Raw genomic sequence first — 25,565 nt, 5'->3', positions numbered from 1 at the left:
CCACTACAGAAATAAACTATGACAGTGGAGCCAGTTGTTACAGATATGATGATTATGATAGGATTAAATACCAAGAATTTGATAAAACTATCAAAAGTTCAAAGCAAGACATTAATCCAAAACTTCTTGCAAGGAAGGCACCTCAAGATGAACACAGAATCAGATGTATTGAGGATGTTCCAGAAAATCTTTCTGAAATGACATGCCAGCAGGTTCAAGAATGCTTAAAATTACTAATGTTGGACAAACATATCAAAGTTTTCCAGAAAGATAGAATTGATGGAACATTGCTTATGTCTCTTGACCACAACATAATGAGGTCAGAACTTCATTTCACAGATTTTGAAATACTTAAATTAGAAATGTTTATCCAGAATAAATGGTTACCTCGTGTTTAAATAAGCCTGAATAGGAAGACGATGTGAAGCTTATTAGTTTCCTTTTTACATTAAGTAACTTGTTACGTGTCATAACATCCCCAGATGACTTCCAAGTGCCATTTCCTTATAGCATTGATTACAATAGCATATTACAAACAAATTACTGTACATTTTTATCTCTTGAATGTTTTTTAAACAATATTTAATAATAATTAATACATTAATATGAAATACCAATATTCAAGTGAAATAAATTTCAATTTAGATTAATATGTTTCAATATAGCTTTTTTTGATCTCCATCCACACTCATTTTCATTTAAAATCATTATTAATCTGTATTCAATGTTTGCATTAAGTGTGGGGAAACCAAATAAACAAACAGATTGATGTTGTACTGGTATTGCTAATTTAAGTTACTGTTAATATTTAAGTTATTGTTAACCAATTTCAACCATGGTATAATACACTGTTAAAAACCGATTTTTGAAGGTTAGATGTGTGGGTTGTACCTTTGAGGAAATAGATTCTTTGGACTATTTGTTATTGTTACAGTTTCTGAACATTATTGTAAATTGGTTGTTTAATATCTTGATGTTTTGGTGCATCTTTCATAGATTGGATGCCACAGATGTAAATGGTGTATGTCAATAAAAATTATTATTAACACGAAATGTTGATAAGGAAGTACAATTATTTAATTATTTGACACTACAGTATTTCTCGTAATTTAAAAAAAATAAACAGTTTGCTTATTTAAACTGTGTCTACAGTACTTTGAAATATCTGATAAAGGTTGCATATAGTAGTTCCGTGTTAATTTAGATACACATATGCTATTATTATAATTGGGTTTGCAAAGCAATATCTAGGAAATGGCCTACATTATCATTTACCTTTTTTTATGACATCAGCTAGTCATGGAATTATATGGGAGAGATGTTTTGTTGAACTCTAAGAGTTTTACTCTGCACGCTTGTGACCTATTTTAAGAACATAAAATGTGGTCATAGAAATATAACAACCAAATGGAGATTATAAGCAAGGAGCTTCCAAATGTTATCTGGTCAAGCAAGTACTATACACCAAGTGAGTTGGCTAAGAAGGAGAAATCTTTTCCAATTGTTGTCAAAATATCAAGCAGTATATTGGGGGATAGATTCTACGAGGATTACTGTTCGGATCAGGTATTAAACACAATAATTACAAACATTATTTCTTTTTTTAATTGTACTAAATACTAATCCTGGTCAAAAATAATAAGATAGTTTACTTATCATCATAGCTGGTGATCAAAATATTTATTTGAAATTTGTTATATATTAAAACAAATGTATTCATTTTTACTACTATAGGTATTATATTTACATAGCATTAAAGAGCAGCTAAGATTTTTGGCTTATGATGAAGGCGGCAACGAGTTCAGTATCCCTATCAACTCGGAAATTAGATTAATAACTGTAGAAATGCAAGAAGGTACTTTTGTTGATTTCTAATTAAATATCATATTTAATAAGAAACCCTTTTTTGTAATCTTGAAAAATCAATGAAGGCCGAAAACAATTACCCAGAGTTGCTTTTGCCGGGGATGTCCCCTGGCTGCTTTTGCCGGGGATGTCCCCTGGCTGATTTTCCTGAAGATGTCCCCTGGTTGCTTGTTCTTGGGATGCTTGTCCTTAGGTTGATTTTTTCCTGGAGATGTACCCCGGCTGCTTTTCCCATTATCATTAATGTCCTGGCTGCTTTTCCTTGGGGATGTACACAGGGCTGCTTTTCTCCTGGATATATGCACTTTTGTTTGATTTCACATGCTTGTAAACTGTACTCTTTGATTTAAACTATCTATTTAAAGTAATAACACTAAATTTTGAAAATAGATTCAGTTGTGTTTTTACATGAAGATCTGGAACTTCCACTTCAAGTAAAGTTGCATTCGCTCCAATGCGTAAAATTGCCGAATTTACTGAACGACAAGGTTGTTCTGACAATCAAACAAAAGGGCTTGATGAAATATATAATAGGAACATGTATTTCAGAAGGTAACATTATCTTCTACTTTATATTTCTACTTAACACTTAGGTTTTATACATTTTCTTTGTCAATGATGTACATTGGAAAACCAATCTAAAATGTGTTATTGTGTGTACCGTAATATGAATGTTTGTATTCATTGAATGGAGAGAATATTTCATTTTTTATTGAAGTCACTTCTGCCTTTTTAAATAGAACAATGAAAATAAGCTCCCAATTCAACTTATAAACATTTGTTACTTGTTTTGTTAGAATCAAAGGAAGGGTGATTCAAGCAAAAGTTGTACTAATTAATAACTTTAGATTTAAACTAAATTAAGTTATATCAACATTAAAATAGAAATGATAAAAATGTTTCTAATTTAGCTGGTGTTTCTGAAAAGTTAATTGAGTGTATTCCAACTGAGTGCAGTAACTTAAGTCTGCAAGTTCCACTTATGATAGGAGATGGTATCGACGATCGTTTAACTTTATTTGAGGAACATGTCCAAGATGTTGTTCACGGTGTCATCAATGAAAGTACATTTAATAGTTATCAAGGAAACCCTGGTAAATTACTTTCTTATTTTCTAAAGTCTATATATTATGGTAAATGTATTAATGTGTATTTAAAGATGTATTGTCCTCAAAAAAAATAATAATAATGATTTCACTCATAAAAAGACAAAAAAAAAAACTTAATTTAAGTATTTTTTGTTTAAAATTAAATTTTTTTCAAGTTTTTTCGATCCAGTTTTTGGTCAAAGTGCCATTATTATGTGACATTAAAATGGCATATTCAACAACAAAATTGAAAAAAAAAAACAAGTTTTTTGGTCAACAATATATCTTTAAAGTTTTAAAAATCTTGTTTCTTTAACTTGCATGAAATGTAATAGTTGGTTGAGATCTTTCATATCATTTATGTATTGATTCATAACTGTCTAACATATTTACTTCCTTGTTTATTTTAGGTCAGTAATAGTTAGCTACAATAGTTGAAAAAAAAACTTGTTATTTTAAGTATATAGGAAATTACACATAAAATCCATTTTCAGATATGATTATAAATGGTCCGCCAAAACTACTCCAGTTTGAAGAAAATAGCTCATGTAGACCTGAGAAAAGTAACGCTTCTAAAAAAATAAAAGATAAGAATAAAGGAAGTATCCGATCAAAATTCTACACCTCTATAAAGGTAGATGATCAGAATTTGGCTAGGAGTAGTTCATTTAAGGAGGTAAATGCTTACTCTATGAATTCATCAAAGAAATCATACAAAAGAAAATGTAAACCCAAAATAGAAGCTTCTACTAGTTATGAAGAAAGAACAACTGAAATTGGACAAAATATATATCTTCAGAAGGAGCTGTTTACTAAACCAATAGAGGGAATCAATATTGATAGTGATATTGATAGTGATGGTAGTTATGAATCTATACATGACTTTAAGAATCATCCCTCTGAAGAAAACACCGTTCAATCTGATGAAACAGAACATGTAAACAAACCTAAAGACATACAAGAAAAGAAAGAAGAAGAATACATATACATGTCTAAAATTGTACATTGTCATAAAAAGCCAAATGATTCTCCAAAGCTACCTCCAAGAAATAAGACAACAAAAGTACATGAAAAAAGTAAGAAACATGATGATGATATGACATATCGTATAAACGTTGAAATAACACCTAAGTCTCCAATGTTACTTTTAAAAATTGAGAAATCGAAATGTTTATATGTTGAGGAAAGTAAGAAATATGATCCATATGTTAATGTAAATGTTAAACAGACAAAGCAATGCCAGTCTCCTCAGCTTTCTCCAAGGAACGTGACATCAACAAATAAATTTCTATATCTTGAGAAAATTAACAAACCTGATCCATTTTATGTTAATGGCAATGTTCAAAGAACTAAGCAATGTCAGTCTCATCAACCTCCTCCAAGGAACAAGGAATCAAAAGCCACTGTAGCAAAAGAAATCATGCTTCAAGAAGAACACAGAATCAGAACTAATGAGGATCTTCCAGACAATCTCTCTGACATGACATGTAATCAGGTCCAAGACTGCCTAAAACTTCTAAAGTTAGACAAACATGTGCAAGATTTTCAGGAAATTGGGATTGATGGAAACTTGCTTATGAATCTTGACCAGAACATAATGAAGACAGAACTTAATTTAAAAGAGTTAGAAATACTCAAATTAGAAATGTTTATCAAGGAAAAATGGTTACCTAATTGTTAAAAATTATGATTACCATTTTAGCTGTTTTTGTGTTCATGTAGTCTTTGTAACAATTTACTACTGTGCCAAAATTTAAATATACAAAAATAGAGGGCGCTATAGAGAATTTTATTATAAAATATTATTGTCATGTTTACAACTACTGTAGGTACAACTGAAATTTGGTTGGTTGGTTTTCATTTGATTTACATACAATAAACAAATATAATGAAAACAAAAAAAGCATTTAAGCAATAAATAAGAAACATACTCATACAAGAATAACAAGGATTTAAAGGAGTTATTAATTTAACATTGTAATTGTATTTTTAAAGTTGTTTTGTAATATAGTTGTATTTTTATAGATGTTTGAATTTTTTTTCTTTTCATAAAAACTGTTTTAAGCTGTGTTCTATCATTTTGTACTTTTTATAATTACCATATTAAGTCTTATACAAAACTTACAAAATAGACAAAATAGAAACACCAAAAATTTGCAAAATACATCCAATCCAGATTTAATGGTGCGTTGGACGTCGTGTTGACTTACTTTCCATAATACCATTGCTTTTTTTGTATTTGTTCATTTGATTGTATACTTGTAGCTTTCGAAAAATAATACATTACTTCTGTAACTGTTTTTGAAGGATGATAAAATAACAAATATTGATCCGGGTTGTAAAATGAAAACAAACAAATGAAAAACTCACAAATTCCTTATGTGTGAAATATTTTAAAACGAGATAGATGACAATGGTGCTCATTGTCAAGTGTATAGAAAAATATAAGAAAATTAATGAAAAAAGGAGGTAATACGGAATTCATAAATGTAAAAATGTTACTGATGAATTTTAACGACATTTAGAATTAACAAAAATGTGTTAAATAATATGATTTTATGTAATGACATGAAATAATATGAATGTGAATAAAATTGGTGTTTGCACCACGAGAAAAATAAATAATATTGATATCAAATATTCATTTTCATAACTATTAAGGATGATTATTAGTATTGAAATAAACTGTAACATGAATGCAGAATGCATGATGATAATATTAACTACAATAAAATAAAATAATAGCTCATTAAACAATGTATACAGTATTATCGTTTTACTTCATCTTGACTTTTTGAAATCAAAAAGATTTGATCAAAACATTTTAAAATTTCAAACAAATTTTATTGAAGTTGAGTCATGCCTTAGGACAATATAAACTTTCATCATCAATGCTTCTATGAATGAATGGTCTCAGTAGTTGACAGCAAGTATTGGTTTGATTTTACTATCCTTCGGGAAATTATATCACAAGATAAATGTAAAAAAAATATGCACAGTCCTTATACATTTTGTGTGGTCAAAATTATCCATGAACACTAAAAATACCAATAACAAAATGTGTTTCCAGAGTGACTATAAATAGCAATGAATTGATTGTATTTATCTACACAAGCATAAACTACATTATATAAAGCACTACTACTAGTTTCCTCATGCATATCATATCACAGTAGAAACATGGCAGAGTTTGATAAACTTGCGGAGACTTCCTGGTCCTATCAAAGTTTTACAGCAGGCGATTTGGCCAGAACAGAATCTTTTCCCAAGATTGTTAAAGTTGTAAGTTGTAAGCGAGGTCCTAATTTTTATGAAGGATACAAAAAAGATCAAGTAAGTTTGAAGACAAATTTTTTTTTTTTACTATTTTATTTTATTTTGCTTCCAAGCAATATAACCATTTTCATTCATAGTCTATTTTGATCTATATAAAGATGTTGCAATCTCAAACCAAAAGGTGTTTTTTTCAATTGCACTTTAATTTTGCCTATTTCTGATGTTCAAGTATTTATATTTCACCATTGTTATTTTTCTTAATGACATTTAAATTAGTTTATAATATTGTTTTTATATATTTGCTACTACTATAGATTTTATACATACATAGTGTTAAGAACCAGTCAAGATTTTTAGCTGACGATAGAGAAGGTAATGAGTTCAGTATCCCAGCCAACTCCAATATTATACTGTTTAAACCAGAAACAGAAGGTTAGATACAACTCTAATTATTCTTATTACACCACTTAAAGTGATAAAAAATATAAACACAAATTACTTTTGATAATGTAAAATATCTTTTATGGAGGAAGGAAGGATGATTATGGGGTGGGGGGGGGGGGTGCTGATAGAGAAGAAGAGGATGGGGGTGGAGAAAGAAATTGTTTAAGGTACTTATTTACAAAAATCAATAGCCTTAGACTCTTATTTATATATACTGTAGGTGTTTCAAATGCACAACAAGAAAAAGTGGTTCTTGAAAAAGACATGCGGTTGCCGATGAACATTAGATGCAAACATTTTCCGAATAAAACCAAAGATATTGAGCTTACATTGAAAGAAAGAGGCTTAATGAAGTATTTAGTGGGAACTTGTATTTCTCAAGGTGAGGACTTGCACAATTTTATATCATTTAAAAAAATTACCTTTTTATGTAACGAATAGTTAATAATAACAATAATCTATGATTTAATAATATTCATTTAGTAGTCAACACATTTTAAAAAGGTCAAGGAAAGAAAAATTATCTATGTTTATAAAAAAATATAATTTTTAAATATTTATTAAATCAGTAATATTTAAGTTACTAAATATTCTATAAATATATTATGATTATAGAGGAAATTTACAATATTATTAATTGTTCATGACGTTATACCAACCCACAATTATTTCTATTGCCGCGGTCGATCATGCATATCTTAAGAGGACATTGTCTGGCAAAAGTATTGGTATTTCAAAGAGTGTTATGTCAAATATTATTGTGTTACATTTAATCGAAACTAAGAAAATGCAGAGAGTGACAGGGGGCAAACTATTTTATATTTCATCCCATATAAAGATAAAGATCTCATATCAACTTATTTGAATAAGATTTTTTCACCATTATTATCAATTTTTTCAAATAATTAATTGGCATTAAGTATGAAGGTATTATACACTTGAAAACATCAACATTATAGAGCGTCCTATTTACAAGAGACTCCTCATGATTATCAGGAGAGTTGGGGGCCTATAAACTGTCAAGATATTACTGTTATTGTTAAACCATGTAAATGTTTCTTCACAGATGGTGTTGTTAGTAAAATAGAGTGTATTCCTATTGACTGTCCGGAAATCCGATTTAAAGTTGCACTTAATAGAAGCAAACAAACAACACTGAGCTGTTTTTATGATGCTGTTCTCAAGATTGTCTCAGATGAAGACTTTAACAATTATCAAGGCAATACAGGTGACTTGTATATATTGAATCTTTAATTTTTTCAATAGCGATCAATACCATAAAATTAAAGTTGCAGTTTACTTTATTAACTTTTAAATAACTCTTTAAAACTAAATCAAAATGAAAATAGTTTAATGAAATTCAATACAATAATAATAATCTAATTACATATTAAATATCTATTCCTGTCGTCCTTGTCGTGTTTGTATCGTCGTACATGTCCGTCCCTGTCTGTCAGTAGCTAACCTTCACCTTATGCTTATTATTATTATTTTTAACTTTTTTATTCTTTCTGGTGGATCCAGGCTTAAAGCCCCTTGGGGTTTAAATGGTATTCTCCAGGCATAATGCAACTATTATTTACTTAATTTCCAACCACTTGTATCTTTTATATTTTGTATATGTTTGCATTATGTGAATAAATTTGAACTTCAACTTGAACTATTCTATCACTAAAAGGAAGAAGGTTAATAAATATTTCCTATTTGTATTTTTTTTCCCAGAAATAATTGTCAATGCGCAATTTAAAGTTCAGGAGAAACAAGAACCACAGTGCAAACAACCTTTGGAAAAAAAACAGGATGAAGGAAATAAAGGAAATAAAAATGAATTTCAATCTATTTTGCCTTTGGAGATAACATCTGGGTTGAATGACAAGGAAGACATTGTACAAAACTCAGCAATACCAGCTCAAAAACCTCCTCCAGTGCCTAAAAAGCCAAAAAGTGTTAAAAACAACATTCCAGTCAAACCTCCTGTAAAAGCAAAACCTAAAAAAATTGATAAAAGAACAGTAGCACATCAGAAGCCTTCTGAACATGAAGGTCCTAAACCGTCTAAGAAACCAACTGAGCATAATGAACTAACACCTTCTGAGCATGAAGGTCCTAAACCGTCTAAGAAACCAACTGAGCATAATAACCATACACCTTCTGGGCATAATGACCCAAAACCTTCTGAGCATGATGATCATAAACCGTCTCAGAAATCATCTGAGCCTTATGATTCTACAGGTAACCCTTCTGAGCACAACATTCCTAAATCATCAAAGGAAGATGTTCATACAGGCACACCTGAGAACAAATATTGTAAACCTTTTGTGAAATCAACTGAGGAAATCGATTTATATGCAGGTACACCTTTTGAGCTAGAAAGTCAAATAGCATCTGTGAAACCATCTGAGCAAATTGAGCCTTTTGATCCTGCACAATCTAAACTTAAAGATCCTACACATTCTGAACTCAAAAATCTCATACTACCTGAACCAACAGATTGTCCATTATTTCAATATTGTGTTGAAGGCAAGGTGTTTGATAATTATGTAACAACTTGGCCACAACCAGAATACGATGTACCTGCCAAGAGACATATTTATGAAAATGAAAAAGAAAATTCAGATGAGGGAAGTGGTGATGAATATGAAGATATGAGTCATGGTTTCTGGCCACAGCCAAAGGATGTTGTATTTCTGGAAGCATCAGAACCGGTTCCTTCAGAACTTCCTCTAAGGAATGAGGAACTCACAGAATGTCCTTTAAAGAATGAGGAACTCACAGAACTTCCTGAAGAAAAAGAACCCTCTGGATTTATCTCATATTTGACAGTTTCTGAAAATGAAAAAAAAGTAAAACCATCACTTGGGGACAAGGTGAAACATTTATTTCGACGTTCTAGACACCGAATCAGAAGCAAAGCTGACATTCCAGATGATCTTAGTAACATGACGTGTCAAGATGTACAAGACTGCTTAAATCTTCTAAAGTTAGAAAAACATGTGGAAAAGTTCAGAGAAAATGGGATTGATGGAAGATTACTAATGGATCTAGATCAAAAAATGATGGAAGAACTTGATCTAACCCTGATAGACATTCATAAGTTACAACTGTTCACGGAGTCAAAATGGTTACCTAATGTTTAATCTTCTTGAATCTTGAAAATGAACTTGCATTTACTTTTAAATTGTAATATTTATATTATTAATTCAATGTAACCAATACTTGTCAATAGTGCCATATACGTTACCCCTTTTACACCGCCAAGCTTACAACAAACATGTTTCGTGCCCGGATACATTTTCATTTCAAACCTGATTCATTAACTGGGGAATGACATGGGTTGCATGTGTTTACACTGCAAAATAACAACCTGTATAAATGTTTTAGATTAATCAAAATAACAACCTGTATAAATGTTTTAGATTAATCAAAATATCGCCCTCTCACGCATGAAGAGACACCCTAGTAACGGTCTGCTCATTATATCTCCTACAGTTTTTTTATGGCAATACAAACAAATTGAGTCCACTCGTGAAGAATAATATTTCTTTATATAAAAATGAAAAAAAAATGAAGTAAACATACGTTTTATTACGACATAAGCAAATAAACAAAATCAGTCTTATCTTAATTGTTTATAAATTAAATACTATAGTGAGCAAGGATAGCAACCAACCAGGAAATACTATAGTGAGCGAGGATAGCAACCAACCAGGAAATACTATAGTGAGCGAGGATAGCAACCAACCAGGAAAACCAATGCGGGACTGTTTACACCGCGAACATGCAAGTACACAGGTCCGTCCCGTGTTGACTTAATTTTTTACGTTGCTTACACCGGCCTACATTTCCACATTTCTGTGTCCCGGGTATAACTTGAGTTACACAAATCCGGATCAACTCCGCATTTTTGCTGCCGGTGTAAAAGGGATACATAAATAATAATCATACATATATAAAATAATATTCATATCATCATTTATAACTACTGCTGTATATTTTTGTAATTCATACATAATATTCCATTAGTATTTTATCAGGATATACCTATATACTTATTTTATAAATTGAATGTTTTGCTTGTTTATTTTGCAATGAATGTAGCAGAAGGCTTGTTTTTCTTCCAGAATTGTGAAGAATTGTTAAAGCGAAAGGCTTTGTCAGGTTTTTCACATTTTGTTTAGTATCAAATGACAACTACGGTATTTGTAATTTTTATGGGAAATAAATTTTAAAAATTAAAAACATATTTTTGAAGTGTTAATTTTATGTTTTGTTTAAGAAAAACTCTTGATTTTCCACAGTGCAAATCCAAACAATTAAAAATCAAAGCCAAATTGGGATTCAAGTGTTAAGCCACAGTGGAATCTAAAGCTCTGTCTACACTATCAAACTAGTTTAACCAAAAAAGTTTGATGTACCCAAATATGGTAGCGATATCTCCAAATATGATGTCATTGTGTCCATATATGGACACACCATATTGTTTTGTAGACACAGCTTTAGAAGAGATTCTAAAATTGGTAGGAAATCACCCTAGCAAATCAGAGCTGAGACAGTCTTTTATGCGATAACATTTATATGATGACATTTGAATGAATTTAATATGGACTTTAATTGGAAATATAACAATTTAATTCATGTTTACTAATGAAAGTGATATTTCACCACGTACCAATACAACACTCTATAGATTATCATCATTCTAATTTAATTTCAGTGCACTGTGAAATTAATTGCGACTGGTGGCGCTGTTTAAAAATGATTAGCTCTACTACAAAGATCAAACAAAACACTGCAATATGATTTGGGCACCTATAACATGCACACATTGAACATTCACAATAATGGATTGAATATTAACTATACGTTTGTTTGCACTTTACTTACTTGTGTAAACAACACTAGTGGTATGATTTGATTTGATTTAAATTTATTAGGAAAATCATCATAAAATATATATATATACAAAGTGATAACATAAATTACGGACATTACAAATAATACATTTATAAAAGATTTTCCAGGATACAGTAGCCCAAAAAGCTTATCAGCTTATTTCCATTGGGTAAACTTTCACCTTATGTATAACTAATAATTACAAGTAAAACGTTACATTGTGTAGACAATCATGTTTTATAAACTATTAAAAAAAATATGAAATTATGTTTACAATGTTTTTATTGTTAAAAGTAATACTAATACTGTAATTTTGCAGTAGAAAAAAACTATGTAAATAAATTTACAGGCACAGAACCAATTCTAAACTACCCTGTGACATATAGACATGATTGCTTGAACTTTGACCAATGATACATTTTCTGGTGAGCTGAGCAATCAACAAACATGCAATGCAACTCTATAGAATTCTATAGCTTTAACAATCAAAACAAAAATTGTTAAAAAAAGTAGAATGCTAACAGGAAGTACAGAGACATTTTCCCATAGTACACATAAGAGGTCTACTACAGCTTGAATCACATGAGATGATATGAGGTAACGTTAGCAATTTGTTTATTTCAAGGCCCAATCAATTTGAAGACAAGTCACAAGCTAAAATGTCATTATATGTTTTGATTAATAAATAAAATGAAATATTCTATTTATTGTTCAGAAAATACATAATGCACATTGTTTTAGTATAAGCCTGATGGAAATTGATGAATTTAGAATTGTATATTATATTTATTTTTACAAATACAGAGAAGTAGCAAAAGTCTAGGGTTGGGTGACTATGGAAACAAAAATTCCCGGTTGCGCAGAAGATTCTTGGGTTGTTCTTGTGTTAAATGTAACCTGGGTGGAAGACACGTTTAGCATGCTTTAGGGCAAGTTGAAGATTTTGCAGCTGAGTGTCCCTGCCCACTTCAGCCAAGGTTATCCATAGAGTGGCATAACGCAGAGGCCTGATCAGGTACCTAGTTTAGGAACCCTAAGTATCCTCCAACGCTGGAGGCCTCGGGCATTTTTAGCCTTTTTCGACATACTTGAATGTCTGTTTTTCCTCTGGGCACTGATCAAGGGCCCTGATCAAGGGCCTCCATATGCTCGTGGGCCCCTGGGTTTAGCCAGTGAGGGCTCATAGCCATTACGCCACTGTATCCATACAAGTATATTCACTTTTCAGGTTACAATAAAATATGGCTCAGGCTTCAGACAACTCAGAAGAAAAATTTCATACACTGACGTCTTGCTTGGATGAAATACTTTGGAGTGAAAAAACATGTACAGTAAAGGAGATATTTTCTTCTTGTTCATTCCCTATCATTGTCAAGGTGGTCGACAGTTACCTTACAAATTCAGATACAGACAGTTATCCAACAGATGAAGTAAGATATTAACTTAATTTTTTTATTTTTTATAAAGCTCTGTCTACACTATCAAACCTTATGTGACAAAAAAAATGTGATGTGCCCATACATGGACATGACTACCATATTTGAGCATATCACTACCATATTTGAGCATATCACAACCATATTTGGGCAAAATAATTCTACTGTAGTTACTGCAGTACCTGCATTATTTTATATATGAGGCTGTCACTGCAATAAACAATGTACATCACATTTTAAAAAAAACATGTTGAGAACAGGTTGAACAATTAATGTTTTGCTGCAGTATAGTAAAAGTTCTCTTTGTGCATATGGTCCAACAGCTTCACATCCCATACAAAGGGCAAAGCAATGAGAGTAAAGCATCTATAAATTAATTGTGATTGGTAGATGTAAAAATCCAAATTATCAAGAGCCCAACAATGTAAGATCAATCTGCTTATTGTAGGTAATGCTGTCTCAGGAAATCTTGAATTTTTCACTTATCTATTGAAATACAAGCCTCCTTCTAATTTTAATTCTGAATAATATTATGATGCTTTTTTAATATTCTCAGCAAGAATAAGTAAATTTGATTCCAATTCTTAGATTTTATGGATTAATGGAGCAAGTGAGCAAAGGTATCTTATAATGGATTCAAGTAGCAACGAATCCTGGAGTGTTCCAATGTCAAACAACTATAAAATACGAAGCGTAATGGGTGGAGGTATGAACTAAGGCATAATAAAATGAATGTCAAATGATTGGGCTAGATAAATATCGCAAACTGTTTTTGAAGTTCTTAAATACATCCCCTCTTTTTCTGCAATACACGTATTGACATTCTCACTCCTGAGGACGATCAAAGCATATTGATCAAAACGTTGAGAAACTCAACATTTCTTTTCAGAACCAATGTACGAGGTGTATCATATTTAATTTTTTTAGTTACAAAAATTACGATTGACTTTGTACTTGCTATTAGGATTGCGGTAACTTATCAATGAGCTCCTAACAGTTCATCCAAAATCAAATCAAATATGTATTCATCTTCGTTAAAAATATAAATAAATCAGAAAAATAGGTCAATACAAAAAGGAAACGCATACAAATTCGCAATGAGTTTGATAAAAGTGTACCTTAAAATTTATGAGGAAAAGGAAATAAATAAATAAACCTCATATATTCAGAATGAATAAAGGTCTCAAATTTTCATTGTGCTTTAGATAATTAAAATCCTCATATCATATCAGTCTCCATAATACAACCCATCTTTCACTTTTGTTTCGTTAAATATCTTCTTTTTTTTTTTACAAGGATACAAGTTACTTTCGGAAGTAAAAGTGGAGAAGGAAGAAGGTGAATGGAGCACAATTCATCCAGAATTTTGTGATGCTGAAAACTTTGACATCAACCAAATGCGGCATCAAATCTTTGGATGTGATTTGAGGGTCAGAAGTGAACATAGCATGGTGTTCTTAACTGGATACTCTTTAAGCAGTGGTGAGTTCAGATATAAATTCTGATTCATATTTTACAGATTATTGCTATTAATTTTAATCTGAAATTGAACATGCTTTTGCAAATTTTATTTATATGTTTACTATTTCAATATTATTATTATTAAAATATTATTAATATTTTAATAATCTATTAATTTTATTTAATTTATTTATGAACAAAAGAAGAAACAGTTGTTTCTTCTTTTTTTAATTTGAACTTTTTTTTGCAAGCCTTTATTTTGACATCCAGGGTCCTATTAAATTAAATTAATAGAACAAGAGAGAACGAAGATACAGGCTTACAGAAAATCAAGATAAACATTTCACTAAAAATATAAATAAATTTAGTGAACAAGATTAAATCTTTAAAAAATATGTAATAACTAATAATGGTAGATCAAAAGTATTTTGTTAGTTGCTTTTATGGATAAAAGAAATACCTGACACTACAATAAAATAATACAAGGCCATTTTTTCTTCAGATATGATGCTTGGAAATTGTCCTATATCAGTAATCAAACATCATCCAGAACAGACCTTTTCATTAGGGACTGGTCTTAGAGGACAGACTTCTACAAACTGGAGTAAATTCTGTTTAGAATTTAGTTCCCTGTTAGGAGAGTCGTTGGAAAAACCCAAGTTTCCAGGTAAAACAACATTACCATCAGGTAGCAAACATTAAGCGCTTGTTTCTATTGCAAGAAATAACTGGTTTAAAAAGTAGAATAGCAACAGGAAATATTTCAATTAATGATCGTATTCTAAAAAACTGTAAAGAAAAAAAAACAATGTCATTTGACTGGTTATTTTAACTGCAGTGTAAGTTTTAGCTGCATTGCATCTTTGAACTGCAGTGCATCTTTTAAACTGCAATGGATCTTTGAGCTGCAGTGAATCCTTAACTGCAATGCAACTTTTAACTGCAATGCATCTTTTACCTGCTGTGCAACTATTAGTTGCAATGCAATATTTAGCTACAATGTAACAAATTATAGCTACAATGCAAACAAATAACATGTTTGAACTTAGAAAGTAAAAACGTTGTTTTCATTACAAAATATAAATATCCATCACTGAAAGGTAATGTCTTTTAATATTTTATATGCAGGTATTACTTTATATTCCTTACGTCAAACAATGAACACCATAACAGAAGCCATAACAGAAGTTGATATGATGCCTGCAAAAAAAGAAATACGTCTTCGGACTACAGAAAACAAGATAAAAGAAAAACCAGATGAGGAAAAAACACAGAAAAGGGGGAAAACTAAATTGAAAACTAGGTCAATGACACGCATATCATCAGTAGATGAAACAAACGAAAAAATAAGCAAGAAAAAAAGAAAATCATTTCTAACTATGAGGCGCAGTAAGAGTGTGCAACACAGTTTACTAGAACAAGAACAGTATTCAAGAAGCAAATATGATTACAGTGACGCCGACGACGACGATGCTGAATATATGCTACCAACAGAATTTGTGGAAAATGTGTATGATGATCTACAAAGTGATTCAGAATCATTGGTTGAAAGCGTTGTAAACTTATCAGTGACCTCTCCTGAACAAAGCCAAAGACAATTGCCACCTGTTCCAACAGCTGATGGAGATCTTCAGCCATCAATCTCTTATAAAAAAGTTCTTGAACCACCTACAGTTGGAGTTATTCCTGAAGGTTTTTATGAGGAGATTGTTGACATGCCACAAGAGGTTGAACAATTACAAATAAGCAACGAACCAATTCTAAGTAGAGATGATCTACCAGATGATTTGAATAATCTGTCGATGAGTCAGGTTTCAGATTGTCTTCACCTTCTACATTTAGATAAACATATTGAATCTTTTAAAGAAAGTGACATTGATGGTATAATTCTTAATGATCTTACAAAAGATATTCTAATCAATGATCTTGGGTTAACATCCATTGAAGCTCTAAAATTAAGGAAATTTGTAGATCAAAAGTGGTTGCCTGAATCAAGCTAGCATTTATAGTATTGATCGTCTACAAGGTAGAATATGTGAATAAAATTATACTTATTTTCTGGGTATATTATAATGTGATCACCTCAACATTTTGTATAACATGGAAGTACAGTAGTAATGTCATTGTCGGGTAGTAAAAGTAAAAGACGCATACATTTAATAGTTTGCTTTTCAAATCAGTGAAGAATCATGAATTGAGGCACATAATGGAAAGTCAAGAGTCAATGTTATTAGTTACAGTATCAGTTTTTATTTATATTATCATTGCATAAATCTACTTTATATTTAAATATCTACATTAATTTGTGACAGTTTGTTGACACAACTTAGTTTATTATACTTCCTGATTGTAAAGTACTATTCCACTCAGAGATTCTTTTACACTTAAGTTTATCTTGATATGGTAATCTAACAAAATAACCAGATTATTTAAAACATAGGATTTTGTGTATTTTTGTATACTGTCTTTTTTTTTTATTTTTTAAACTGTTGCATCACATTTAACAGTTGAATCTTAAGTTATAATGTTTACATGTTTTTATGCATCTTTATAACCTCAGTTTTCTGTCATAAATTCCAATATTTTGACAAAGATAAGATTTAAATGCTTAGAATAATAAACAAAGAGAAACATAATGTTAGCATGTAACCTCATTAGACCGAGCTTTTGTTGTCATAATTTATATAACTTTCAGTCTCGGTGTTATTACAAAATAACAATGCAAGACAAGAGATAAATTAATAGAAAGTTTTAATAACCTTCATTAACATCGAAATATTACAATGGCGAGTAATACGACGACGGAAGAATTGTACAGTGAAGTAAAAATCTTTAAAGGATTGGATGAGATAGTTTGGAACTCGCAATTGTACAACTCTACCGAACTGATAGACTTGAAGATTCCTATGCCAATTTTTACCAGAGTGATATCAGATAAAACTCAACGAGAAAATTTGCCTGATAATGAACGGGTAATGTAATAGATTTATTAACACTGTAAAAACTACATAAATTTCACTGATTATTGAGAAGAATAATTTTAAAACTGGTTTATTCTCAAATATGTATTATGTTAAAAAAGATATTTCTATTAACCCTTTGTAATAAGAATAAGTTATATTGTATAAATTTATAATATTTATAAATTGTTTTTATATATTTTGAATTCATTTTGTAAGTATTGATTGTTAACAAAATCAACTTTAAATTACACGAAAATGCCATTGGTTATATTTTTTACAAAAGTATGATACAAACTATATTCCAAATAAATATGTATAATTCTTCACAATAGTTTTACTGGTTGCAAGAACGAAGAACAATCAAGAGAATTGTTGCGAATGATCGCCATGGAAATCAAATACTTTTTCCGGTAAATTGCCCTATTCTATTTAAGAATCTTGAATACAGCAATGAAACAGATGATGAAAACCTGCAATTTCTAAGCGAGATTTTGGAAAACCATGAAATGCCTATCAAAGTGAGACCATGTCTGGATAGCATGAGTTTTAAATCTGCTAAACTAAATGACAGAGAAATACCTCTAGCCTGGTTTAGCGATATCACTCTTATGAAAAGCTATCACTTTAACGCAGTCATCGCTGTAGATGTAACCAACAGTAAGTAAATTGACAGATTATCCTACTACTATATCAACCTTCCTATTTTACACACTCTTTGGTCTGAAAGCAATTTGTAAATGAGAAAAACAAGATTGCAGTCGTGTGCTCAAGTTAGTTTTCCGACTGACCGACAGAGTGAGCTGTCGAAAAACATTTGTTTATATTTCAATACTGGTATTGAAATATAATTACTTAATTGAAATATAACTACTATTGTATTGGTAACTTAAAATACTTTGCAACAAAAACGTGTCAAAATTTAAATAAAATTTGTATTTGTGGAAGAAGCTCCAAAAAGCAACTTAGAACATAAATAAGACATGTTAAAACTATTTTTTTTTTCAGACAAAGGAAATCCATCTATTTTTTGCATATTAAAAAACTGTGCTGATCAATTCCAAATGGCTATATTAGGCAAAGACAGTGACAATCTTCGAAATGACATGAAATTACAGATTGAAAAGAAAGTGAATTTTGAAGCATTTACTGACAACAGCAGTGGTAAGTTTCAGTTTTAAAAAAAAGTATATACTACGGAATAATGAGCTCAATGACAATTTGTTTTAAAAGATTGAATCTTTAAATTGACTATCAATAGTCTATATTTTAGAAATAATAAAAATGAAAAAAACTGGCAAAATGTCCCTGAGGCTCATACTCTGGATCCTTAATTGTTACAATTGATGGACCTTAACATTTAGCTTTCATGGATAGACATTCGACTATGTTTGTTCTTTGGTTATAAAGATTGATTTTCTCTAATTTATTCCAGAAATACATCTATATTCACCAAAGGTAATACATTTTGCTGGTTCAACAACTATCAACTACGAACAACTGCATAGCAAACTACTGCAAGTTGTCTTAAAACATAATGCATACATGTCCCTCAATCAGCCAAGTGAGAAGTTTAAAACCTTACCAGCATTACCAACTACTAAAGATTTAGGTGTTAGTAAGGAGTTAAAAAAGACTAAACCATTGCCAAAAATTCCAAAAACTCAAAAGAATTTGCCTACAACAAATACAATTCACACATACACCGATATTAAACTTAACAAACCTGAAGAAAATCCACAGACAGGTACAATGGCAAAAGAAGAGTCAAACAACAAAAAGATTAAACCGTTGCCAAAAATTCCTCTGAATTCACCCAAGACCACACAGAATACTTCTAATGATATTATCACACTTAACAAAACTCAAGAAAATCCACAGACAACTACAATGGCAAAAGAAGAGGCAAACAACAAAAAGATTAAACCATTGCCAAAAATTCCTCTGAATTCACCCACACAGAATAATTCTAATGACATTACTGGAAAACAAGCCAAAACTACAACAATGACAAAAGAAGACATACATTTAGACATAGATATAACTTACGAAAACAAAATATCTATTTTAAAGAATCAAATATCACAAGTACTGGAAAAAAATAAAAACGAAGAGGTTTCTCAGACTTTAAAATTAAGTAATCAACCAAGTATGAAATCTGCAGCCAGTCAAGAATCAAACGATCTTAAAATACCACTTCAACTTCCAAAACAAAAACCACCACCAACAGCTGGTCGCAAGTCAGTTAAAAAGAAAGATCCTGTACCAATCCCACATAACAATACTTCAATGACACTGCCACCAAGAGTAATCCCTAAATTAAATATTACAAAACCACCTGAAATAAGTTTCCAAACATCATCAATTCCTGGTCTTCAGAACTCAAATCTTATGACAAGAGTTACTTTAAATCAGAAAACTTTACCATCAATCATCACACAACATAAAAATCAGAATAAAAATCTTCTTCCCATAAGAGAAAGAAAAACAATAGCAGCAGTTACACCACTTATGCAACCTAACAAGCCAACCAACACACCTCAAAATCTGTATGATGAAGTAGATGATAATTCTGACAAAATTGAGAAAGCCTCAGATGTTCCATCAGACATCTCCACAATGTCAGAAGAACAAGTCATTGATTGCTTACATTTGCTAAAACTAGACAAATACAAAGACCAATTCGAAGTAAACCACATTGACGGCCAAATATTTAGCGCCCTTGATCAAGAGATAATGACACATGAACTGGGCATGTCAAAACTTGATGCGTTAAAAGTTGTCAAGTTTATAGATGGAAGATGGCTGCCACAAAGCAGTAGCAAAACTGGAAAATAATGTTCTCAGAATAATTGTACATAACACACTACAAAATTATCAAATATTTTACTTTGGCAATTTGATATTAATTATTGTTTATATTTGGTGAATTATGAATCTGTTTATTAAAACAACGATGACCAACCTCACCACCATTCAGCCTGATGATAGATTCTCGATAGGAAAGATCATTGTTTTAATCAACAAGTTAGTTCAGTTGAATTATTCACCTTTATGTTACTACCTGGAAAAATGATAATCTTCATAATCATATTACTTGTTGAATTAATAATATGATTAATATGTTTAGATACCATAATACTACAGTGGACTGTTAATTAGATGATGTATAGAAACTGCTAAAAGAAGCTAAGAAACTGATGTCCATAAAAACATTTATAAAAAAATCAAAACTGAATGCAAGATAATTTTATACTAGATACTTACAATACATAGAAGTGCATTTTCATTTATTGATATAAGTAAAGTTGGAATAAAATGTACAGAAAAAAAAGAACAAGGTTTAATTTTTTGTGTAAAAATATTGTATCATTTCAGTAATTTTAATAATCTTACCCCAATATCCGTTGTATCCAAGATAATCTAAATGCTAAAAGTTTCTTAATTGTTTAAAATCTCAATCAAAAGTCAAAACAAAAATGTTCACAATTGCAATGTATATTTCTTAAATAACTATAAAAATATTGTGAGAAATTTGTGGCTTTCAAACAGAATATTTGATTTTGCACACACTTTTTAAATTTTGATAAAGAGGGCGCCTTTAAAAAACAAAATTAGCACAATGTGACAAAAACTATATGTATAGTTTTGAACGCAATGATCAATCAACCAACCAATCAGCCTTTTTGTTAAATGAAATTCATTTTACACACCATTTCTACCATATAATGCAGTTTGTATTTACAAAGTGCAATTTTCAGATGAATGTATTATACAGCTTTCAAACCATTCTATACTGTTGATTCTAAAAAATTTGCAATGGTATAATAGGTAAGATATTTTCAATTTTCGTCAACGTTTATAATTGATTTACAATATATTGGAATTTCTCGGATACCTCAATTTTATATTTTCAATAAATATATAGATATTTTATAAAATAAATTTATTTGAACTTTGTTAAGCAGCCTTTGGGATCCTACGGTAGTTATATGTAACAACATAATTGGGTGTCGGCCTCTTATTTATGTTTCTATGTTTTGTACCAATGAAAACAAATGATGATGATGATAATGTATACAGTACTAATTATCATAGTAGTACAGTATTCAACAATCACATTTCTCTTTATAAATATTTAGTATTTCACTTTAAATCAGTAAATATTTAATGATTTGGTATCACTTATAATAATCACTATAATTTCGTTTCCATGAATAAAGAACGCAAATTAAGGAAGTAAAAAGACAAAGAAGAAATAAAACAGATTTGATTGAGATAATTGCTTTTTCTACAACAACTTGTTTAATATTGGTAAGTTAATGATCCATCTATAGTACTGTATTCTCACCAATTTTTATGGTAAGTGTTTTGTTATTATTTATACTGGGCAACATCTTCTGTCAAAAATTGGTCTCCCAGAGGGCCCAGTTATGATCAGTGGCTAATGTAGTATACTGGGATAACTCCCTACTTGTCTCGAAAGATGTACTAGGATGAGCTTTTTCTGTTTTTCAATCTTAGATGTTATACACAGCTTTATAAAACTCTACTTAGAACATGCTACGACGGCCCAGCTAGGTTCATATTCAGAATTTAACATGATCTTATATTATGAAACTACAGGAAGTAATTAACATAAACATCTTTATCATGTCAATTCTTGCTAACATGCTCTCAGAGAGCATGTATAATTACAAAATTAACTAAATTAGACACCGTTATATGCAGATATGAAATTAAACCAACCAAAGTAGACCGAGCCTTACGATACTATAACCATAACTCTATTATGAGTCATAAAAGCAACCTAGAATACATTATTCTAAATACTGTACATATTAACTTCTAAAATGTAAACAATAGGGACTTTACAAAACAGGACAGTTAGAGAAGGATGACGGAGATTCTGTGTTTGCTAGATTTTAAAGAGAGGACATAGCAGTTTTATAAAATAAAATAAAAACGTAATTTCATTAAACAATTTTAAATATACAGAATAGAACTGTATATTATTTCTAGTCGGAAAATGGCAACTTTATCGTTCCAAAAAGTTAAGAGAATTTCACGCTAAGCTCCGCACACTTTTTTAAAGGCCATGCATAAATTATTCATGAGCACCTTCCTGTGGCTTCATGTCCTGTTTCGTCTCTAATATTTTCCTGACAAGACAATTTCCTCGAAACTGGTTATTTGTATAATCCTTTAATCAATACATATATTTCAGCATGACTATGGCTTCAAATAATCAACAAACCGAATTTTACCGTTTGATGTCATCTATTGAAAATACATGTTGGAGTAAAAAGACATATACTGTAAGGGAGATAATAGCCGACATCTCGTTACCGGTTGTTGCTATGGTAACTGAAAGTTATTTACACATCTCTGATCAAGAAATAGCAAGTTATTCAACATGTGAGGTAAGAAAAATATATATATAGTACACAAATTTACCACGGTATCTTTGTATGGGCTTGTGTTAACTTAATATATTCTAATAACATTTGTAAATTTCTATTGTTAACTTACTATGATAATGGACAAATAAAGCATTTCGGTGTTCAGTATAAAAATATTATTTATCAATGTTTTTGAGAATAGATTGTCACCTGTGTATTGGGACAGTGTACAAAATTGATATTGATTGTCTTTTGCAAATGACCATTTCAAATGACTATTACATAATATATTATTTGACTCATTAAGATTCTTTGGCTAAATGAGGCATCTAAGCAAAAGCGAGTCATCATGGAAACACCAACAGGAAAATACTGGAGTGTTCCAATGTCTCCAAATATCAAAATATGGAATGAAGACTCTAAAGGTTAGCAAATTATCAACTGAACTTAATTTAAAGAGAAGAAAAAGTTAAACCAATTTTTTTCTTTAAATATTATTTTTTAAATACTGGCTATAAACCCACCATAACATATTTGATATTCTACTTCAACAATGCTAGTTCCGAAAATACATTTTGAGTTTTATACCTCTTTACCCAATTTCAAATTGCATAGAAAAACTCTGGGGTTTATATAAGTTAGAAGGATGCACACCAAACAAAATACCAGTGTTGACATCCTAATGTAAATAAATTTGCTAGGTGACAGGGTTTTATTCTGCCTGTTTATTTTATACAATCCAATAATAACAATGGGCATTCAACATGTTATTCAGGCCATCAGCAACTATCAGAAATGATATTGGAAGATGAAGTTGGTAAATGGAATTTTATCCACCAAGAAATTTCAGACAACTGCTTAGATGAGTTGGAGCATAACATCTTCAGGAACAAAGTGAGGATTGTTTGTGAAGATGACATGATGTTCTTAACTGGTTATTGTCTAGACAGAGGTAAACCCATTTAAACTTTTTAACAATTTAAATTGTTCAGCCGTAGTAACTATAAGCTTCCGTGGTTTCATCCTATTGAATAAAACTGCCTAAAGGTGTGGCGCAATAATAGTGCCCTCTTAGAAATATTATTGAAATTATGTTTTTTTCTTACATTTGAACTTAACTATGATATACAGTATATACAATACTGAAGGTCGTAAGTCAAAAACTAAAGCATAAATTACAATTGTTCTTTTTTACTGCAAGCATTCATTATCACGTTATTATTAGGTATATTAATCCTCACACTGCACTGCTAATCAAAAATAAAATATCAAAATACTTTTCAGATTTAAATTTTGAAGACTGTGGACAATCAACAATTAAACATCATTCTATGACAAGATTGGCCCTAGGCAAGGGAATCAAATCAAAGAAATCTGCAAAGTGGAAAAAATTATGTGAAGACTTGACGCAATTCATGAACATGCGAATAAACAAGCTAACATTACCAGGTATAGTTTATATTTTATTTTCATGATATTTTTTCCTCATTCCTCACGATTTAAGAATAAAGGTAAAATAAGTATGTTTTTATTTTCTGAATGGACATACAGTATGTCATTTGTAAGGATGGTTGAAAATATAAAAATTGTTTTTCTTTTTATATAGGAATTACGGCTTGTGCAAAAGAAACTGTTGAATATTTAGGAAAAGGCAAGATGAAAACTAATGTAGACAACAGTCCTTCAGTAAATTTAACTATGAAAACCGGCAAAGATGCTAATCAAGTTAAAAAGAAAACAACTTTAAAATTCCGCAATATGCCATCGCCAACCAGTTCCAATGATGAAAGTTATGTGCTACCAAATATTTTCCCGAAAAAGTCCTCACACAATTCCAAATTACCGGTTCATTTCAGTAGAGTGTATGAAAGAAACCTACCAAAAATCCCATCATTGCCTCAGACAACATACAACTCATACAATGAAATTCCTCAGTCAGTTACTGATCCTGAAAATATTTATGTAGAAGTTGAAGACATTCCACAAGAAATGACTAAGTTAACAATCAAAAGTAGGCAAATTCTAGGCAGAAATGACTTGCCAGATGATCTGAACAATCTGTCTATAAACCAGGTGGCAGATTGTCTTCATCTTCTACATTTAGATAGACATATTGATGCCTTCAAAGGTAATGACATAGATGGAACAATTCTTGGAGAACTTACAAATGATATACTAGTCAATGATTTAGGTTTAACAAGAATCGAGGCTCTAAAATTACGTAAATTTGTTGATCAAAAATGGTTACCCATCACCTAAAACATTTCCCTAGCCTTGGAAATAAGCAGTTAACACATGATTTTTATACACCTCATATCTTTTTATTATAATTTTGTTCTAGTCTTTTTGAGTATTTGAACATCATGACCCAGATCCTGCCACCATTTAAAATGTGTTTTTAGCAAACTATACAAAAGTATAAAAGACATTCATATAATTCAAAGGCAAAATAAAAATATGAAAGTAAAAGAGAAATGCCAAGCTTCATAAAATTATGAAATTAAAACCAATATCTCTTTATTCATTCCAAAACAAATTGCACTTTAAATATACTTCCCTGGACAGAACATAGAATTGTATTTAAATTAAAATCCATAAAATTATTTACCATAATTGCAGAAAAATAAAACATACAAATGTGTATATAGTATGTGTAATCATTTTCCTACTCATTTTGGGAAAAATAAAAACAATGTAAATCATATTTGTAATAAATAAAAATAAAACCAAATATTTAGT

The 25,565-nt window shown here is 30.4% G+C and overlaps 5 protein-coding genes across 14 annotated transcripts in view; 4 read left to right on the top strand and 1 right to left on the bottom strand.

Moving 5' to 3' along the window:
* LOC140051112 (calcium/calmodulin-dependent protein kinase type II subunit delta-like) overlaps nt 1-25,565 on the bottom strand; it is a 117,859-nt gene that overhangs the window by 53,416 nt on the left and 38,878 nt on the right. The gene's annotated exons all lie outside the window — the stretch shown is intronic.
* LOC140051185 (uncharacterized) lies at nt 6,853-10,922 on the top strand. The gene is made up of 3 exons (XM_072096319.1): nt 6,853-7,056; nt 7,741-7,902; nt 8,397-10,922. Exons 1-3 carry the CDS (start codon nt 6,939-6,941, stop codon nt 9,809-9,811), a joined length of 1,695 nt encoding a protein of 564 aa, XP_071952420.1. The 5' UTR covers nt 6,853-6,938; the 3' UTR covers nt 9,812-10,922.
* LOC140051445 (uncharacterized) lies at nt 12,656-16,952 on the top strand. The gene is made up of 5 exons (XM_072096665.1): nt 12,656-12,997; nt 13,592-13,709; nt 14,300-14,485; nt 14,967-15,131; nt 15,593-16,952. Exons 1-5 carry the CDS (start codon nt 12,809-12,811, stop codon nt 16,462-16,464), a joined length of 1,530 nt encoding a protein of 509 aa, XP_071952766.1. The 5' UTR covers nt 12,656-12,808; the 3' UTR covers nt 16,465-16,952.
* Nucleotides 17,048-18,310, top strand: LOC140052595 (uncharacterized). The gene is made up of 2 exons (XM_072098230.1): nt 17,048-17,436; nt 17,760-18,310. Exons 1-2 carry the CDS (start codon nt 17,248-17,250, stop codon nt 18,090-18,092), a joined length of 522 nt encoding a protein of 173 aa, XP_071954331.1. The 5' UTR covers nt 17,048-17,247; the 3' UTR covers nt 18,093-18,310.
* LOC140051173 (uncharacterized) lies at nt 21,643-25,489 on the top strand. Of its 2 annotated transcripts, XM_072096308.1 has the most exons (6): nt 21,643-21,738; nt 22,652-22,847; nt 23,134-23,251; nt 23,602-23,778; nt 24,111-24,275; nt 24,433-25,489. In XM_072096308.1, the coding sequence occupies exons 2-6, from the start codon at nt 22,653-22,655 to the stop codon at nt 25,083-25,085; spliced, it is 1,308 nt and encodes a 435-aa protein (XP_071952409.1). In that variant the 5' UTR covers nt 21,643-21,738; nt 22,652; the 3' UTR covers nt 25,086-25,489. The 2 variants fall into 2 exon arrangements, with proteins under 2 accessions (XP_071952409.1, XP_071952408.1); XM_072096307.1 differs by lacking the exon at nt 21,643-21,738 and having other exon boundaries at nt 22,310-22,847.

The sequence above is a fragment of the Antedon mediterranea genome, chromosome 6 (assembly GCF_964355755.1).
Source record: "Antedon mediterranea chromosome 6, ecAntMedi1.1, whole genome shotgun sequence".
NCBI lineage: Eukaryota > Metazoa > Echinodermata > Crinoidea > Comatulida > Antedonidae > Antedon > Antedon mediterranea.
The sequence above is the reverse complement of the archived record's forward strand: the minus strand, read 5'-3'. Positions and strand labels throughout refer to the sequence as shown.

Bases quoted from the DNA above. Each gene is read 5' to 3' on its own strand.
- LOC140051173 (XM_072096308.1), top strand. From the start codon at position 22,653: ATGACTATGGCTTCAAATAATCAACAAACCGAATTTTACCGTTTGATG. The intron at 23,252-23,601 runs GTTAGCAAATTA...CATGTTATTCAG, and splicing joins ATGGAATGAAGACTCTAAAG to GCCATCAGCAACTATCAGAA. The intron at 23,779-24,110 runs GTAAACCCATTT...AATACTTTTCAG, and splicing joins TGGTTATTGTCTAGACAGAG to ATTTAAATTTTGAAGACTGT.
- LOC140051445 (XM_072096665.1), top strand. From the start codon at position 12,809: ATGGCTCAGGCTTCAGACAACTCAGAAGAAAAATTTCATACACTGACG. The intron at 13,710-14,299 runs GTATGAACTAAG...TTTTTTTACAAG, and splicing joins ACGAAGCGTAATGGGTGGAG to GATACAAGTTACTTTCGGAA. The intron at 15,132-15,592 runs GTAAAACAACAT...TTTTATATGCAG, and splicing joins GGAAAAACCCAAGTTTCCAG to GTATTACTTTATATTCCTTA.
- LOC140052595 (XM_072098230.1), top strand. From the start codon at position 17,248: ATGGCGAGTAATACGACGACGGAAGAATTGTACAGTGAAGTAAAAATC. The intron at 17,437-17,759 runs GTAATGTAATAG...TCTTCACAATAG, and splicing joins ATTTGCCTGATAATGAACGG to TTTTACTGGTTGCAAGAACG.
- LOC140051185 (XM_072096319.1), top strand. From the start codon at position 6,939: ATGCGGTTGCCGATGAACATTAGATGCAAACATTTTCCGAATAAAACC. The intron at 7,057-7,740 runs GTGAGGACTTGC...GTTTCTTCACAG, and splicing joins GGGAACTTGTATTTCTCAAG to ATGGTGTTGTTAGTAAAATA. The intron at 7,903-8,396 runs GTGACTTGTATA...TTTTTTTCCCAG, and splicing joins CAATTATCAAGGCAATACAG to AAATAATTGTCAATGCGCAA.